The following is a 19,243-nucleotide window of genomic DNA, read 5'->3' on the forward strand; positions in this document are numbered from 1 at the left end:
AATGCTGGGATATAGATTTATAGCACAGCAGTTGCTCTGTACTAAATGGCCCACGTGAATGTTTTTATCCCAAGATAAAACTGAGGTTTCTTATCCTACAAACTAAGGTATGTTACCTTGCATTACTATGGAGCAAAAACTGCACAGAAAAACTTATTACAGAGTAGCTACTTTATGTGTAAATGCACCCTACACCTTGGTTAGATATATATGTTGTAATCCAAGAAGAGAATTATGTATAATGGTTTTATAATTCTCCAGCTTCTCCTCTCATTTATGTCTGTGCCATTCCATCTCAATCAGCCAAACCAAAGAGGAATAAGAATAAAGATATCTGAAGTGAAAAACAGTGAAATATGGCACGTATCTGTCAGATACATGGTGACCTCAGTTCAATCAGCTGCCTTCACAGGCATGGCACTATCTGTAGCAAGCGAGTAACAAAAGGGAGAGGGAGTATGGAATGGGATGGAAGCACTGTCCTACTGTATTAATTTTGGGGGCTTTTACAGTTATGCCTTTCCATGCAGGCTGAGCATGAGCTCAGATGAAGTTACAATGGCTGAAGAAGTTACTGCCTGTAGGACCTTTCTCTATGGGCTAAGCTATGACACATTACCTTGTCCTGACAAGGCCTTTGTACTTACTTAGTGTTTAAAAGATACTAGAAAGCATTGTGTACTCAGAGGAATAGTCCTCATCAACACAGAGATTGGCTCCCTTTGCTCTTGGGAGATTTGTATTGTCATTAGGCATCAGCTCAGCCTTCAAACTACCACAGAAGTTATAAATCCAAGTTACACTCCAATCATCAGTGCTGCATCTCTCGTCCAAACGCTAAATTAAAAGCTTGGGTACCTTAGGAGTGGAAGCAAATAAAACTACATAGGACTTTTTCCACAGTTTGTGAGGTTTAAGCACAAAAATTCAGATCCACAAGAGGAGAAGAATGTTTAACATTGGGCTCAAGGCCAGGTCAAAAGTTTAGACTTGGAATGCAACAGACTTCAGCTCTGTGGAGTTTTCACTCAGCCATCATAACAGATTATTTTATAAAATTCAAAGGTAGGTTCAGATTTTAGATGTATACATATGTGAGGCTAGCCAGACCCTGGAATTTGGTCCAAGCCCAGGTCCCATAGGGAGTGGACAGCAAGTGGAATACTCAAGAACATGCATCCATGAATGGCTGTTTATTTTCTGGCCAAATTCTGTGTCAATTTCTCTTTGAAATCCTGTTCCTGTTGTCCTGCCAAATTCAACAGCAAATCCAATAATAGCCTTGCCCTTAAGCCTGTTTTCACCTGTTGGGATTTTTTAAATGTCATTTTTCATTTAAATTAAGAATATCATGCAAGGGTTCAATGCTTTTTTCTGTGGAAGAGACTTCTCTCCCCAGCTTTACATTACCATGTATATAAACACCCACATACTATTGTACACACAGTAACTGATTCATTTCCTAGTCTTGCAATGCAAACCATCCAAAGGTCATGCATCAATTCAGTCTTGACAGAAGATGACTGGAGATTACAGTACATGGCAGAAAAATTACTGCAAATTTTTGAAGATAGATCCAGCACTACAGTGTTGGATTTCACCCTCCCTTCAGTTAAGCCAAGGGACCAGGTCTAAAAACGTGGAAGTTTCAATACCCACAGAACAGGGGAGGCACTTCTGGGCCATTGCATTAAAAACACCTCATGCTCCAAAGCTATTTCTTTAACATGACTCCTAAGGAAAGTTTAAGAGAAAAGACAGAGCTAAGGACCTTGCAGGGTCAGACCCACTCTATCAATAATTCACCTTTTGGGAGGAAGAGGAAGCTGGACACCAGCCTTACATTATAGGAAGACAATAGTCATTTTGTTTCAAATGAGACATATCTGAATGTGGCATATCCTTTTCAGAAATACCACCCTAGATCCTCACAATACTAACTGTTCCAGAACAAATAGGAGAGCATTTAAAATCTTCACACTTCTATTCATATTTCAATGATGTCTTTCATGAAAGAAGCAACAAATATTTCAATATTACCAGATAAAAATATTATGCTCTCCTCCCCATAACATTTGCTTTGGATTTGTGATCCGTTTCCTTCTGATCCCTTCCTTGATTCTGAGAAGCACAAAGCTCCACTCTCTCGAAATGTAAGAGCTGAGGGCTTCAGTGCTAGGGGACAATGACACTTAAGTCTTTGAGTCTGCTGTCCAGCTACTGTAAAAGCAGACAAAGAAAGGGAAAGTAGTAGGGCCTTCCACTGCAAACTGGGAGATTAGGATTCATGTTTGCTGACACAAAATTAACTTTGTCTCAGATCCCATTCATAAGCAAGGGATAACAGTAATAGCCCACTTTCAGGGATATGGAAGAGTGAAAGACAGTGTAATTCCTAGATACTAGAGTAGCATATAGAGCCATGAAGATATTCCAGATTGGTTCCACTAGTGAGTAGAAACAGCTGCCAATTTATTAACAAGTGACAAAAAAAGAAAGACCTCAAAATTGTAATCATAATTAAATGACACTGGATGGAGCACCACACCCATGAAACCTGGGTTTCCTGCCACTGATCTGCTTGCTAGTCTCTTAAAAACCTCCCTAGATTCCCATGCCTCATTCACCTGTGAGAAGGGGGAAAAGCAATTTGACTCCTTTAAAAAACTCGTGGAGACCTGTTTATGAAAGATACTGTTTGCTTTAAAGTTTCAAGGTGACAAAGTGCAAGAAAATCTGTAACAAATGAAAAGATATGCTCTCAGCCAAAATTGCAACAATAGCTTTGGGACCAATAACCTCTCTGCATGGTGTTTTTATATTTTACCTACTGGTTACACTCCTTATAGGAGTTTGTAGAACAGTGAGATTTTTCTGCCCCCCGGACAAGGCAAAAGAGTGCTATCACTCATTGTACAACTCTCAGTTTCCTTTTCGCCCCAGAAGCACCTCCAGTGATGGGGGCATGGGGTGGTGTCTTACCTCCCCGACGTATAGAGTCTTCCAGCACAGACATGGCAATTGAGTCAGTGGTAGCAAGATCCTGTGGGTCACCCGAGGTACAAACCCAGCGGAATGGCCCAAATCCCAGGGAAAAAATGTCCCTGGGAAGAGAACATGTTTCATTAAGAGATAGTTGAAATTCTTTCCTTATTTATCCTGGCTGCTAGCAGTGCTTTTCTTTCATTAGCTGGAGACGGAAGAATTTGAAACATTTTCAGTGAACTAACCTAAACAGAAGCATCAGGGACCATTAATTGAGAAATTAAACAGTGCTGTTTCATGCAGCCATTGACTGCTGTATAAAAATACAGTCAGGCCAGAATTTTGATAGGAACGATGGCCAGTTCAAACAAGTGCATCATCAGATGAATTGCAATTTTTAATTTGTTTCATCAAATATACTCTCCCTGCTGCCTGGTCTTTTCGTCCTTAACCCAGGTTAACTCTGAGTGCATCTACACTATCAGACAAACATAGGTTCTGAACAAGTGCCTGAGTCCAGACTCATTTGCTGTCCACATTGTTTACACACAACAGTAAGACACACTTCAGTTGAATTCCAGAAGAGGAGATCTAATCTGGTTGATGCCTTAACTCTATGTTCAAGCTCTTATTCACATGATATAGGCAAGCTAAGCATGAGTCAGAGGCAAAAGGTGTTATAAGCCCAGTCCCTCAACAGATCTCCTGAGCTCAGCTTTTTCTACAAGCAGTATGCACAGCTTGGGTAAGATATAGTCAGCGACATGGGCAGAAAAGTGTCCTATTTCAGATGTGCTTTTAACTTCAGTGTAGACTTCGGCTGTGATGATTTGGAATTGAGCTCTACCGCTCCAAAGAGATTTTTAGTACCAAGAAGTGCAGTTACATATAGTTACAGTTTGAGGCTGTGACTTGGCTATTCCTTGAGTAGAACTGGTTAAGGAAAATGGATGCAACAAAAGAGAAAATGCAGCTATTCATGTAAAGGAATGAAGAGTTTTTATTTGACAATGCTTTAGCTTACTGTTCACACATCTGGTGTCTGCTTTCATAAGACCTTTTAATTCTAAAAAGGATAAAGCTTTACACCAAATTATCAAGACATGCCATGCCTTTCAGGACAAAATTAGTAAAACCTCTGCTGTCGGAGTTTACTTATGTTAAACACATAGAATATGTCCCTCCAAGTCTGGCTCTTCTTTTCCCCTGTACATAGGAAAATGCAAAGAGTAACTCTAAGGAAGCCAATAGAAAACATGAGTATGATTGCTTACAGACAACAGGACAACTTCCTAAATGATACTGGGCATTACTCCAGAGGGGAGAAAAATAAGACTAACTCTGGCATAACACCTGTGAGATCAGTTTTTGCTACTGCTACGGTTGACTCCTTTTCATCATTTATAGTACCCTGTAAGATTTGCACTAAGTGTAATCTCTGTAGTAGTCTCCCCCTAAACAGAGGGAGTCACATGGAACTTGAACGCTTTATTCCAAACTCTCCCCAACGTACCCCATGATGTGCTGAACGTAGGAAGGATATCGAAATTCTGTTTTATTGGCTCCTCTTTTCTCAACATCAGCACCTATAGAATAATTTTAATAGTCAGTGACTTGATGAAGAAAAACTACAAAATGTAAAACCAGACTGCACCTAGGTAACTATGAAGGCTCTATCTCAGCCACAGAGAAGATCAGGAGTCTCAGAGAACTAGAGAAAGAGAGAGACTAAAGAATTAGCATAACACAGTGGCCAACCCTATCCTACCAAAATACACAGCTGGGAAGATGCATGCAGGATTGTCCTTGCTTCCACCTAACAACTCCAGGATCTACTCACCAGCCCTTTGAGCTTCCAAGAGAAAAGCATTGCCATAATCCCAAAAAAACATGCCCTTATCAGCTAGTCTGTTAATAGCAGCCACATGTCTCTTCAGACTGAAACAAAGAAGGAAACAGTTATTCTTGAGACTGATAAAAATATCAAAAAGAACAGTATCATTAACTCACTAAAGGCATGGGAGTAGGGGGAGACAGATGGAACTGAAAGACCCCAGAGAAATTCAGACATAAACCCAAAAGATACCAATAGGGATGCTTTCCAATCTCTGTAGCACCTGTTATCCCCAAATCTTGAAATGATTTACAGTCATTAAGGGAACTTCATTAATTAGCAGAGAGGGGTCACATGTTTCAGCAAAGAAATGCAGCCAGCTCTGGGCATGGAAGGTAATAACAAAAAACAGCTTACACAAAACTGCAAAAGAATTTAAGAAGTTCACAGAGAAAGTGAGCAGAGACAGAAAAACTGAAAATGGCTAAACATCACTGTTCTGGCCTCTCCGTTGGCCAAAACAGCCCAATTTTCCCTTAGTTTCCAATAGCGGACCATACCCCAGGACTGCTCTCTGTGATACCATTTCCACTTAATATTACCAAGTCCTAATCTCAATGCATAGTTACATATGGAGTTGTACATGCATAGGTATAACCTCTTGGAACTCTAGAGAGGTAAAGCAATGCCTAACAAATGAAATAATTAGATTTGTTTAGGTTCATTTGTGTGAACCTAGCTTGTTAGAAATGAGTCCCTCCCAGAAATTTACCTGTTACCTTTGTCTTAAGAGTAGTATAACACAGAATTGGGAAACTGGAAAGGTACTTGTACATCTGTCATCCAAAGTCAAATAGATTATATGCCCATATTCTACCTTCTACTTGAAAAAGGTCTCCAGCAGGAATGTTCAAGGTGAACAGATCCAGAGTAGGAGCCATAAAGTCGCGAAAGTACCAGTTGCAAACAACATACAGCTTGCTGCCTCTGTTCCACAGTTCTTTATTTATACATAAAATATGCCAAATTGCTCCCTTTATAATGTCCAATTCCAATTTCACTTGCAAACTTGTAAATCAGAAGTAGCTCCCTGAAATCAAGATGCTAAACAGAACTTAGTTACAGTTGCAGGAAGCTGGGAGGAGTGATTGGGGGAGTTTGTCCCCTCCCTATATCCTTCCCTAAAAAAGCATTACTGGCCACAGCTTCAAGCATGGTAGGCTAGATGGACTTTCTGGCTTACCCGTTGGGGTTTTATGCTATATTCAGTGAACCTAAAACAACTGGTAGACTACGTGGAATTGTACTTATTGTCCCAGATTTTTAAAACCTAATGCAACTTAGGAATTTATAGAAGTGAAATAAATCATTAGTGTTCAGACCTCTGATCTTATAAACCAGAGACTACTCCTAAAATGGTGGGTAAATGATGTCTGCCAGATTCCGAGTGATAGCTGCATAAGTACAAAGTTGGGAGTTATTAGTACTGTAGCTCTACCCCAGATTTCTACTGAAATACCAAAGAACAGAAACTTCTTGTGAGAGAGACAAGTATCTGATCACTTGCAGAGCCACTAAACTTAAAGGTTAAAAAACATGTGTCACCAAAACATTTACCTCTCTTGTACCAGGGTCCGGAACTTCCCTGGATTGGTGGAAAGGAGCTGCTTTGCTTCCTCAAAGCCAAGCTGTACGGGATAGTATCCCCCGCTGAATGGGTTATGACATGAAGTTTGGTCAGACCCCAGATCAACTAGCAGCTCTCCTGTTGTGTCCAGCTCATGTACTAGCCTCTCCCTGGGGAAGACAATGAATGGCATGTTTGAACAGAAGCTGTCCTTTCACATTCTAGCTCCTCTTTCAGGTGAAATTCTTCCATCCCAATAAGAGGTTGTTTATAAAGGTATGCCCTTGGCAGGCTAAGTCTTTGGATTAGCAGTCAGGAGGTGGGAAATGATGGTGACAAAGATTTAGGTGCAACTTTTATACTTCACATTTACCTGTGCAGGAATGCCGATAGATGAGTCAGATACCAGTATGACATACCAATCTTATCAGTCAGTCTCAACCCTTGGTATATGGTGTGACAGCAAGATTTACCATTAGATAAAGTCTCAAGAGTGCCAGAATTTCTATCACTCATCTGATTATTTTTATTCAGTCAATACCTCATACTTCTATTCTTCACTGAAGTCAAAGAAGTTGTCTTGCTATCCAATTAGCGAAAGGTTAGAAGTAAAGGGATAAATTCTTTCTTCATCCAAGGAAGAATCTTAGGGATTTCTATCCCTAAGAATTTAATTGTTCCATAAGGAAAGGAGAAGGTGCATGGGAAGCAACTAGGAACTGGAACACAAGGATGACGTCCCCTTTTTTGACAATACAGTTTTCCACGAGCATCTAGAGTAATGAACTCAGCACTAGGTTTAATGCCTCTTCTCTTCCAAGTTTGGGAACTAATTCCAGGTTGACTAACAAGCAAGAGCATTAATACATCCATTATCCATATATACTACTTACCATAGATCTACCACATTCCCATGGTAACCCAAACTAAGGGCAATTTTATTCTTTCTTGCATCTCTAGAATAGATTAAAGAGATTGGTTGAAGAAAATGCACCTCATGTAATTCCATCTTGCAATGTACAAATCATATATAGAGTCAAACCCAGCAAAAGTGTCTGTATGTGGTTTCCAACACTCATCTAGGCAACAGATCTTTCAACCTTTAAGTAATTGTTAATCACTGGTTCCAGAAAGCTTGAGTGATGCTTCAAGTGTAACACTATTTGTAATTGCTCTATGCATATTCATGAAACTGAAGACACATTTAACATATATAAATCATATGAAGCATTGGTAGTGGCTTGCAGTAAGCATTGGTAGTCACTAATAATGACTGCTGCTGTTTGGAAGGATGGATTCACATTCAAAAGCGGACCTGGAATAAGAAGAGATGTCCCTCAACCCCTTCTATATGCACATTAAAATAGCACAATGCAGAAAGATGTAAAGTGAGGATTATGAAGCAGAGAAATTCACTGAATTATGTTACAAATCATACCTAAGGCGAGCAATGCAATGGTCCAGGTTGTTAGAGATTTCCATCAGCCATCCCTGCTTGTGACGTTTCAAAAGTGCTGCTTCATCAACCTAAGAGAAATAGCAGAGATCTTAAAACTCCTGTTTCCCCTATCTAGACACTTTTACCTTTAGTTTTTCACATGTCTGCAAGAAAGATTAGCAAATAGGTAAAGGGAAAAGCCCTGCCTTGGCCTTAAGAATATGGAATGATTGTTCAAATACTTATTTTTCACCTCTGATTTTTTTTTTTTTTACACTTTCTGTTCTCTTTTACTCCAGGCTAGAAACAAGAAAAAAAGACTTTCTGATAAATCACTTCCCAAAATATTTTACAAGCTAAAAATTATCATTAAAATTGTACAAGAGGTAATATTTTTCTGCCAATTTTAATTATTCTTATTGTTTCTTTGCATTATTATATTGAAAAAATGAAAGCCAAAATGTTTCCAATTAATTTTTCAAATCTGGCTATTTTCTGTGAAAATAAAATTTCTATTTAATTAAGGAAATATTTTCTTTGATCAGCCCAGAGATAGACATTTCTGCCAGACTGCCCAGGATGAAGCAATGATTTGCTGAATAAAATTGACCCTCACTTTTGTTCTTCGACTGCTGGTTGAAAATCTCAACCAAATATGGAAAAGAAAAGAGGAAAGCATTTTCTTGTCCCAGCTGGCTAATGCCTCTGAAAAATGGAATGGATCAAAACAAAACTACGTCTTTAATTCCCTCTTGTTTTAACTTTGAAGCTCCAAATAAACTCTCAAATCTGTACTCTCTTCTGGGCTCAGCTTCTGTGTGTGTCAGTGTGTATGTGCATAAGAGAGAGCTCGATAAAAATGTAAATGGATAGACAAACTGTGGAGGCTTTGGCACAGATTCCATATTAATGGTTCAATGTACAAAGTTGCACATCATTAAGACTTCTATAATGAGCTATCAATGGCATAAAGCAAATGGCAAAATTAATTCAAGGCAATTTTTTGTGGTAGCAACAGATTTAAACACCCACAGTGGTGTGTGTGCATAAGAACACATTAACCTGAGTATCTTCTAGTATTTCATTAAAGCATTTTTACTTCTCTATAACCCACTCCCACCATTTCCATTCTGTTATTTCTCATTAACAAAGTATTTATATGTAAATTAAATAAGTTCCGTATTCAGAAGTTGCTTGAACACCAGGAAACCTTTTCTTTCCTAATTATTCATAGCATGAGAAACCTTCCATCATTTCCCACATCAGTAATAAAGACTATCCTTCCAAAACCCCAGATTATGATAATATCAGTGTCACTGCCAATGGAATTATTCAATAATGTCAGTTGCCGTGGGGGACAGCTTCTTTGGGAGTTATTTAAATTAGCACAGGGGGAAAGATATTAAATGGTCCATATGAATTACAGGAATTGGGTTCATTTAAAGCTCAGCATAACACAGATCAGATCTATTTAAATCTGTTACCACATCTTACACATTTTACTTCAGACCTCTCTGACAGTCTTAGTCTTTCACAGACTTGTTAACACGCTCAAGAAAACTAGCTTCCTTTGAACCACATTTTCAAAAATACGCTCATTTTTTGATCAGCATCTCAGTAGTTTAAAAAATTGCACAAACATGATGAGCTAATGTCACCTCCAGTGTAACCCTGGAGAGCTTAGTATAGCTCAGAGGAGATAGTCTGGCCCTCCACACAATTATTTCCTAAAATTACAATCTGCTTCGTGTCAAACAGAAGAGGTAAAAGACTTGCACCATTAATCCCTTGTGTCTGCGCTTCGGAAGCCCTGGCTGACAAAATGACATCTCTTACACAATTCATCAATGTCATTTGCATAAATAGTCCCTTAAATAAATAATATGTACATATATATAGCTATCCACATGTGCTCCCGAGACTCATTTCCGACAAGGATGATCTCACAGGAGATAAAAACCAGGCGATATTCAGTCTCCTGAACAAAATCATCTGCAGCCGTAGAGATGAAAAGGACAAAGGACTGCTGTGAATAGCTTTCACTGGAATCTTTCCTTTGTATTCTAGCATTTGAAAGATCATGATGACAGAGTAGAAGTCTGAATAATTTATTCAATAATAAATTGAATAAATTTATTCCATCTGCAGGGAGTACCTGATAAGATCTCAAATACATGCAAAACTTATGTGCTAACAAAAACACTTTTGCACCATCATTGTAAAACAGATGAAACCCCAACCTTCCATGAATAAGACCCAAGCTAGCCAGAGCAGGTCAGATTTACTGCATGCCACGTGGGCAGTCTGACCTATTATGTTTTGAAGCTTAATTATAATTACCATGGGTCAGATTGCAATATTCTTACCCTTTTCATTGCAGCAAGTGACATGCCTACAGCAGAGGTCTGCCAGCTAATTCATTCTATAAACGACTTTGGCTGCGAAGGCTAAGCTCCCACTGGAGTTTGTTTTCTCAAAAATCTTTCTTCCTCTGTAGCAGTAACAAGAGCTCATCACCTACACATAGTCAAAATTGCTTAACACATTTTGGTCAGTCCTATATCTGCTCCACCAAGAATGTTTCCCCAGTGTATTGAATTCAAAGGTAGTCATGAGGAAAGAAATGCATGGAAGTGTTTATTGTTTCTCAATAGTCAATATCATTAAAGAAATTCACTACCAATGTCACAGAATTGCAGAGTAACTTATTCTGTTGAAAAATTTTTGCAGTGTTTTTGTAGTCCATCCTTCCGTCTGATTTGTTAGAAGAGAATCCTATGATAAGCATAAGAGCTGAAAAATGCAGGTATTAGGAGAACCTAATGTTACTTTTTTATATGAAAATGTATTTCACTCAAAACTTACAGGCATAAATAGTTGCCAAGATTACGATGTTGGTGTTCTGCATTATATACGATACTTAAAGATATCCAGTGGATCCTATCATACACTATTCCGATTGCTTGGACATTAGCAGTCTTTGAATCACAGATCATTATTAGATCTTCTTGTTTATAGGAGGAAATAGCTGGGCTATTTTAACATATTTGGAAGACAGAAACATCACATCAGGATGAAAGACTCTCTACAAAGAATATATGCTGTGGGTGAGCTTCAGGAAACAGGGAAAATGGTACTACAGAACTTCTCCCTCACCAGCATTTTCCCTTAGCAGAACTTACCTTCTTTATCTACAAACTAGGATTCTCATAAGTGCTTGTAATTAGCCTCACCATCTTCATACTGAAGCCAACTTTAAAATTCCCAGTTTTACAAAATGCCATTGACTTCAAAAAATCACAACACCCAGCAACTTCCTTAGTCCCAACCTTGATAAGTGAATCATGCCAACATTTTTAACAGATACTTTCCATTGCACCTGATAAGGGTGCCAGAGGCATTAAAGATTAATTGTAATGTAACTAACACCTTTTTAACATACACTTTTTTGGCATAAGAGGGTGTAGTTCCCATGGGACTTGCCCGTGGAAGTTAACACCCTTTCACGTATGAAATGAGGGTGGCTCAAGCACTGAGAATGGCTCATCTGACAGCATCATTCTGCATTATTTGTGAAGCAATCATAAGAAGTTACAGTCCATATCCTTACAGTCTGACCCAGTGAGTGAACAAATAGAGAGTGGAATAGCAGTGAAAAATGCTCAGCAATAAAAAGGACAGACAGATCTTAGAAAGAGCATCTTCTTTTGAGTTTGACTTGTCAGGGTTACTTGAGGAACCCATCAGATCAGGAGAATGAGGGAGATCAGGAGATTCAGCACATGAAGGAGAGATGACAAAATGAAAGAAGCATTGCTCTCACCTCTGCAATGATCCCCACACACCCAGCAATGACTGCAGCCTTTGCTTGAGCCCCACTCATCCCTCCGAGGCCAGAAGTAACAAACACCTTTCCAGACAAGTCTTCTGCCTTCAAGTAGCGCCGGCCTGCATTGAGCACTGTGAGCTGCACACAACACAATATAGCAATTATCAGGAGCTATTTTTCCTAGGGTCCCTCGAATTTAAAGATCTTCTGCCCCTTTGGCAAACAGGGTTTGAAACTCGGGAGTCACTGGGACCATGAAAATGTTTTAATCTTTTAAGAAGGAAACATGTTACAAAGTGATGTTATGAAACCATCTGTTCTGATTATGTTTATTTCTCTCATCATGAAATAGAATAGAATAATCAGTGGTTCCCAACATGCTGCTCTTGGGGTATAGAGACTTATTCAGGATGGCTGCAAAAGGAAAACAGCTAAGAAAACAAGCTAAGAAAATGTTTTTATCTAACACATTTAGTCAATTTATACTTCACTGATGGTAGCTAGAAATGAGCTCAGATTGATACCTTGATTGCAGATTCAGGTCTGTGTTCTGGATAAGATGCCATGGACTATCTGAGTGGAAGGACATTAATTTTTTAAGGAGCAGGCAATGAGGATTTCTTTGGTAGCCAGAACATCCTCTCACAACAATCCAATACACTCCAGTCACTGGCCACTGTGGGAGATACCCTCCTCCAAAAGGTATCTACAAATAGACCTTTCCCCAGTTTCTTACCACAGTCCCATGGACTATTCCCTGAGGCCCAATGTAGCAGTAGCTCCCTGCAGTCATCTGACCATACCTAGCAATAGGAATGAACACAATGATACCACATGTTACTCAGGCTGGAATGAATTCTGTACATGTCTACATATGTTTCCAGTATAACAAAAAAAAAAATCTCTGTGCTTCAATTTGTTGTTAAGGATCTGCTAGTATCAGATTCACAACTTAATTGAGTTTCTTCATTAGCAATGCACCAACATGTTTTCAGAGGAGCATTTAGCTCATTAAATTGAGTTCAAAAATGCATGGATCAAAAAACTGAGTGTAAACTTGTCTTGGCATTTAGCATAGTGACTAGGACACAAGGACACTCCTTTTCACCTTGTTGGCATCTTTATGCCATTGTTTTTCAGTGTCACTCACACTTCTAAATCACACAGTTGCTTTTGAAGTTGTTAGCCCAAAACGGTTGTCCACATTCCTATGAAATTCCCAGGGAAGTGGCAATCGATATTCTCTATTCATGCCCTTTCATTTCTTCCCACTTCCTTATCTGTATACACCCAGCTCTCCAGTGGCTTTAATTTATTCTCTCCATGGTACACAACAGAATAATAATCCTGTGCTCATCAACTAGATGAGCAGTAAAAAAGCAGGTAAATAATCATTAAAAAAAAGATTACTTTCTACTTCAAAGCTTTCTCTTAGTGTGAAGGAATGTTTCATAACTTGTGTTTTCTGTGGATTGCAAAACAACCACCGCAAAGTGGAACTAACCAGTGCTATAAGTAGGTTATGATTAAGGCTTCAGGCTGTAATGCAGCCAGGTCCCACACATAAACCTAATACTAATTCCTAGCAGACCTCAATTACATCCTTATATATGTGGCTGAACATAACTCAAACTCCTAAGTAATTCCACTTAAGTGTGCATTAGTGCTTTGCAGCATCAGGACTTTATGCAGCACAGTTGAAATCCATCTGCATTAGATATTTTAACCAGTCACTGCTTGATGTCTGAATTACATTTTAGTTAAGTATTTGATATATTTTAACAGTGAGGTATCTTCTTACATTGTTACTCCCAAAGCAAACATCTTCTCATATTCATCTCTGGTGGAATAGTTGGGAATAACCTAAGAAAACAATCAAAAGAAAACTCACATAAGCAAATTAGAGATTTAAGCAGATCTTTTTAACAGCCTACATTTCTCTAACTGTGGTCACACACATAGAAAAACAGTGAAAAACAGGAGGAGTAATTCAGGTGTTTTATTCCATGTATTCCAGCACTAGAAAAAATATGTCTAGTCTTTCTGGCAGTGTGACTGTCATGCAAGTTTTAAGGAAAGCAGTTCTCTAGCTATGAAACTAGCCTGCAGGGAGATAGATACTGAATGGCTCAAAAGACTGGCAAGGAACCAGTATATTCATTTGTCCAGCTTGCCTTCCGAGCAAAGTAGTCCAGATATCTGAGCACCTAATTAATAATCATCTGTTTGCCTATTGAGGGCTTTTAAATCTTCCAAACTGAGCCTAGCTGAACTGTTTTGGTCAAGAACCTATACAGCTCAGTCTCAGTCAGAACAGAAGTTGTCTAATAAGGAGAGGATTGTTCCCTCAATCACTGCAGATCAGCGCACTTGAGGTGAGAGCGACTGTACTGGAATAAATGCTGCAGAATTTGGACCCCAGATTCTCCTGTGTGCTGTTGTAAGTTCAGGTAGTATAAATAATATTTTAATTCAGCAAACACTTGAAAACTAAACAGAAGAGGAGGAAAAAGAGAAAACAAGATGCTAATACCTACCATGCCATTAGTAATGATTAATCGAGGAGCATCTTGATGGCTGGGAAAGAGTCCCAGAGGATGTCCACTGTACATGACTAGTGTTTGCTCTTCAGTCATCTCTGACAAATAGTGCATTACCAACCAGAACTGAAAGGAAAAGCAAGGAAAGTGAGGGAATCTGTTTGCATCTTACATTTATGTTTCTTTGTGAAGCTGCTAAACTTTGAGTATGAAGGTAGCTATAGAGATAATGAGGTGTATTCACATACAGAGTAACAGCCAGAGCTCTCAACACATTCTTGCTTTTAATAAAGTCCATTAAGAGATATCACTCAGCAGGAAACATAAATCACCAACTAGCAAAAGTCTGAATAAGTTCCAGAATAATTTCTCCAGTACAAATCCCAGAAATCCTTCTTTTTTAAAGCCATTCTAATTTTATCTTGAGGTTAACCATTTGGCTCTGGCACTTTTCTGGCAATCTTTCCAAAGCCAGACTGCAAAATTTTCCCTATAAAAGTGATTAAAATACCCATGCATATTGTTGATCCTAACCTGAAATGGGTAACTCAGCATCTTCGAGTGCTTGTCATCTTTTCAACAAAAGGGTATTATAATCTGCATTTAAAAATGAAATAATTTTTCTTTTCAAAGAAAAAATTCAGCTTTCATTATGGACAGCGAAGATACTCCTGGGTGCCTCAAGGACTATACAAATAAATGCATCTCAAATTTGTCTGCATAATTCAATAGTTACTCTCGATGTACGCCAAAAAGTAGGCTTTGACCATCTAAGCTGCCTATAGATTTGACTCACATCCATCATTGTCTATCACAAAGGCCATCAAATTCCACAGGACTTTTAATATGTGACAACTAGGCCTGAGAGGAACTTTCCCAATTAATATCCGAATTCAACATCTTGAAACTAGAATTTCTGTAGGGACACAGAGACAAAGTTTTGAGGAAGAAAATGGAACTGCTGATCAAAGAGACAGCAGCATCAGTGACAAATAAACAAAACCAGCTGTCATGGGCACTTAAACTCTGTGGCTGTGTCTTTGATCTGAATTAAAAATGGTACAGATCTGAAGCCAGTCCCTTCTAACCCAGCTAATTTCCCAAGCTGCAAGTTAAGTTGAACAGGAAAGGGTTACTAGCGTTACTGTCTTGCTTTTTACATTTTGTTTAATGAAAAAAGTTGAAAAATCAAATTCTGGTCCTAGGACAGAAGAGGTAACTGGCTGAACTCAAGTGTTTAGCAGGCTGGGAAAAACATTGTAATAAAACCAGAAGCTGTAAGATAGTTAGATCTTTTTGCATTGAAAGGCACAACTAGTAAGGAGGAAGCAAAAGCTTTTCCCAGTTTCAAGAACAGTTCTGTTGTCTGCAGGCTTTTAAAGTTAGCTCTGGACATGGGTCTTTCTTTTAAAATTATTGAGAAGAAAGCACAGGTCTGTGTGGATGATATAAACAAAACTGAACCTTTTCACTAGGAATTCTGCAATGATAGATTTCCAAAAAAGCATGTTGTTTTCAAGCCACAAACAGAACAAAATGTTCTGTCATAACCAAATTGTTCATCTGATCGCTGCTCTAAGTAAGCAAAAACAAAAAGGTTTTGTTTGTTCTGCTGTAAAACAACTGCAGGTCATAGCTCTGGTTTGGATGAGAACACAAGAAACAAGAGTATTTCTGACTTTGGCAGCACTTCTACTTCACCTTGCAGCCCAGCATCTGCCTAAGGGATGTCAGTCTAATAAAGGCTACTATATAAACTGCTGGCACTGCTCACATCAGAAATGCTCTAAAACTCATGTAGTTAATAGGCATTAGTTAACTGGCATTTACTAATTAATACACAGAATAAAGAAATGGTGTGCATTGCCATGGTACCTTTCTTTTAAAAAGTCAGAACAGTTTTGCCTCAAAAGCTGCCTAAGACTTCCATTTAACTCCCATTTACCAGATTAGGAAACTGAAGCATGAGTTTTCTTTTAGCCACAAATGAAATATCACAGTCAAACTGGGAAGAAAACCCCAGTCACTCAGTCTCATGCTACAGTGCGGAATCCATTCCTCTCCTTTAACTAGGAACTTCATTTACACATTAGTTCTGCTTGGATTTTTTAATAAGCAATAGGCCAGATTCATATAAAGCCACAACAAGGCGCATGCATGATCCTTTATGGCAGAAGCTGGCTCCTTAAGTCAACTTTTGATTATGTAAGTTACAGAATCAGAAATCAAGATCTTCCCAGCCTTCAGGAGTGATGCTGCCCTTCAGGGTGCTGTAGCTTTCTACCTGTGGCGTTTCTGTTCTGCACTGCAAAACTCAATGCCAGATCTCCACTCTGTGGCCTTGGGGCATACCAGAGGCTGCAAGGATGATATGGTTTTGGCATTCACAATAACCACACTTGTGTCTATCCACAGACACACAGGATGGTCGTTCATTAAATGTTCCTCCGACCACCACACACCTGTAGTGCATTCAGACCCAGAGCATTTTTTTTTCTTGAGAGAGTAAGTTGAGCTCATACAAAACATAAGTCTAAATATGTTGCTCATGCCAAAGATCTCCTGAAAATGTTTCCCACATGCATTTTGCAGTACTTGGATTAAAGCAACTATATTTATCGCCATTTTTGGACAGAGGAGAACAGATTATACAACCACACCTTAAACATCCCAGCTCTGATTTTAGACAGGCTTTTGCCCACCTGCCATTATTCTCGGAAGATCACGGATAGTGTTGCTAGGCCTGACAGTATAAGTGCACCATGATCTGACCAGCTAGCGTGTAAATATTTACAGTTAATCTGATTTGCTTGCAAAAAGACTCAGGATTACACTTTCTTAAATCAAAGCCTTTTTTATTCCACTATTTGTTATGAAAAATGGTGCAAAAGTACTAGAAACAAGGAAGCAAAAGATACATTTTTTTGTTTCCTAGAATTCATTTTTGACTCTAAAATTATCCGAGCAAAATACACAGGCACATACAAATGCATCAGAGAAAGACAAAGAACTGGTCTTTACATCATCATACACAGCTTGGCGTGTTTACGGTATTATATTTAGTATTTCTGTTGGGCTATCCGTGCCCTCCTTACTAAATAAAGCTCTCCCCATCTATGCAGTTCATAACTGAGCATTCCTCTATCCAGACAGGATGTTCTGGAGTCTTTTGAGACAACAACTGCCAAGAATTATCACAAACTGCTGAAGCAGAATGTGCATGGGGGAGGGTGAAACTGGTTTTGTGAAACAAGTTGCAAAAGCAGCAATGACCTACCTGTGCCCAGTTGCTGAAGACCTGCCCATTTCCTCCATAAGTGACAAGCTCCTGAGGAAACTGAAAAAGACAATTTAACAATAAGGTAAGCACTTTTCTGAAACATTTCACTGTCTCTCCAAGCTATTTTTTTAATCTCAGTAACAAATCTTTTCTATAGCTTATTCCATCAACACTCTCTAGATTCTTGAAATTGAAAATAGCATTATAAAAGTGATAATTTAAGGAAAAAAATTAACAACTGTTTTTCAAAATTAGATGTTTATTATTGTTACAATGGTACTTTGGATGCAGAATGCTACAAAGTGATTCCTGGATTGCAGTTTCTGTAACAGACAGACATCCCAGTAAACTCACTTAAACAGGGACTGAGTGAGCTTACAGTTTACAGGACCCACAGCGCAGAATTAAAAACTGCACACAGCAGGAAACTAAAGAACTTAATACAAAAGACCCCAAACCCCAGGAATCAAAACATAACCACAAGAAAAGCATAGAATCACCTTTAGTCCCTTGCAGGCTTAACCTCACAGAACTGGACATTCTAGCACATCACTCCATAAAGGGGCTGCCTTGGCACTACTGAAATTGGCCTGCTTAGCTAACACACAGCAGCCAGCTCTACACATACGGGGACTGGCATGTACCTTGGAGACCAGAACCATCAAAAGGCCTATTAACAACTAAAATCCTATTCAATCCATGGAAGGAGGATCATCTGCACAAGGATTAATTTCACCTATATGCCTAAATTCTTCAGTTTTTATGTGACAGCACATACAAGAATTAATCCATACATTTGCTGCTGCCCTATGAATCCAGCTTCCCTACCTTCACTGTACCTTACCTGAGCCACTGAGGGGTCCAGATTATTCATGATCATCAACATAATGGCAGCAGCTGATTTGGTCTTGCAAGGGTAGTCTCCTATGGGGTATGCTCTGAAACGGTAGTCACAAAAATTTAGGAGAGATACTCCAACTCAGAAGGGTAACCACAACAACATACCCCACAGAAATATCCCTGCATGCCAACACATTTGTTTGAATTGCAGGCTTTTATTCAGGAGGGAAGAAGCAAAAAAAAAAGGAGAAAGTGCAGATCTGAAATGACATAGGTACCTTAACAGGCAAATCATGTTTTAACTGTTATCAGAACTAAGCAAAGAAAAAAATTGTATTCAGCTTGTCATTTGTGGAACCAGTTAATCACAATGGGTTATAAATATGGTGGCCAAGATGTCTCATTGCTTTTTAACTGGATTATTTTGGAGATGCTGGAACTGGCCTCTGTAACGCAGTTGCCAGGCCAAGCAGCTAAGTCCTACAACACCAAGGAAAACGGCATCAGTGGAAGCTGCCTTCAGGCTCATCAGCCCCTGTTACTTAAGGTCCTGTCTAAGAAAAAACAGGCCACTTGAATTGCAGTCCCAAGAAGCTCTCAAAAACTGAACTAATTATGAAAAATATGGGCCTTTGTATTGAATAAGGTGCATTTCGTCCAGAAAGTTGAGGTGAGGTATGGGAAACCCTCACAAAGGTACACTGAGTCAGGTTTCCTAGCATTAATGTGCTTCAATGCCAACTGCTGCAATCATGTCACTGTTATCTTCCCCTCCACCATCTGTCTGTTATATCAAATTGCTCTAAAACTTGAAGTCCTAGATTTATACTGTAGCTCTTCAGGGCAGGGACAGTTCCTTTGCTGTGTTTA

The 19,243-nt window shown here is 39.0% G+C and overlaps 1 protein-coding gene across 1 annotated transcript in view; it reads right to left on the minus strand.

Moving 5' to 3' along the window:
- The window catches only part of UROC1 (urocanate hydratase 1), a 41,467-nt gene that overhangs the window by 13,901 nt on the left and 8,323 nt on the right, over positions 1-19,243 (minus strand). The window contains exons 3-14 of the mRNA XM_009815842.2: positions 18,378-18,471; positions 17,531-17,590; positions 14,251-14,379; positions 13,515-13,576; positions 12,450-12,516; positions 11,708-11,851; positions 7,885-7,973; positions 7,340-7,402; positions 6,437-6,616; positions 4,826-4,923; positions 4,499-4,571; positions 2,983-3,104 (exon numbers count right to left, since the gene is read on the minus strand). Coding sequence (XP_009814144.2) covers positions 2,983-3,104; positions 4,499-4,571; positions 4,826-4,923; positions 6,437-6,616; positions 7,340-7,402; positions 7,885-7,973; positions 11,708-11,851; positions 12,450-12,516; positions 13,515-13,576; positions 14,251-14,379; positions 17,531-17,590; positions 18,378-18,471 — 1,181 coding nt within the window. The remainder of the gene's footprint in view (positions 1-2,982; positions 3,105-4,498; positions 4,572-4,825; positions 4,924-6,436; positions 6,617-7,339; positions 7,403-7,884; positions 7,974-11,707; positions 11,852-12,449; positions 12,517-13,514; positions 13,577-14,250; positions 14,380-17,530; positions 17,591-18,377; positions 18,472-19,243) is intronic.

Source organism: Gavia stellata, chromosome 12 (assembly GCF_030936135.1).
Source record: "Gavia stellata isolate bGavSte3 chromosome 12, bGavSte3.hap2, whole genome shotgun sequence".
Lineage (NCBI taxonomy): Eukaryota > Metazoa > Chordata > Aves > Gaviiformes > Gaviidae > Gavia > Gavia stellata.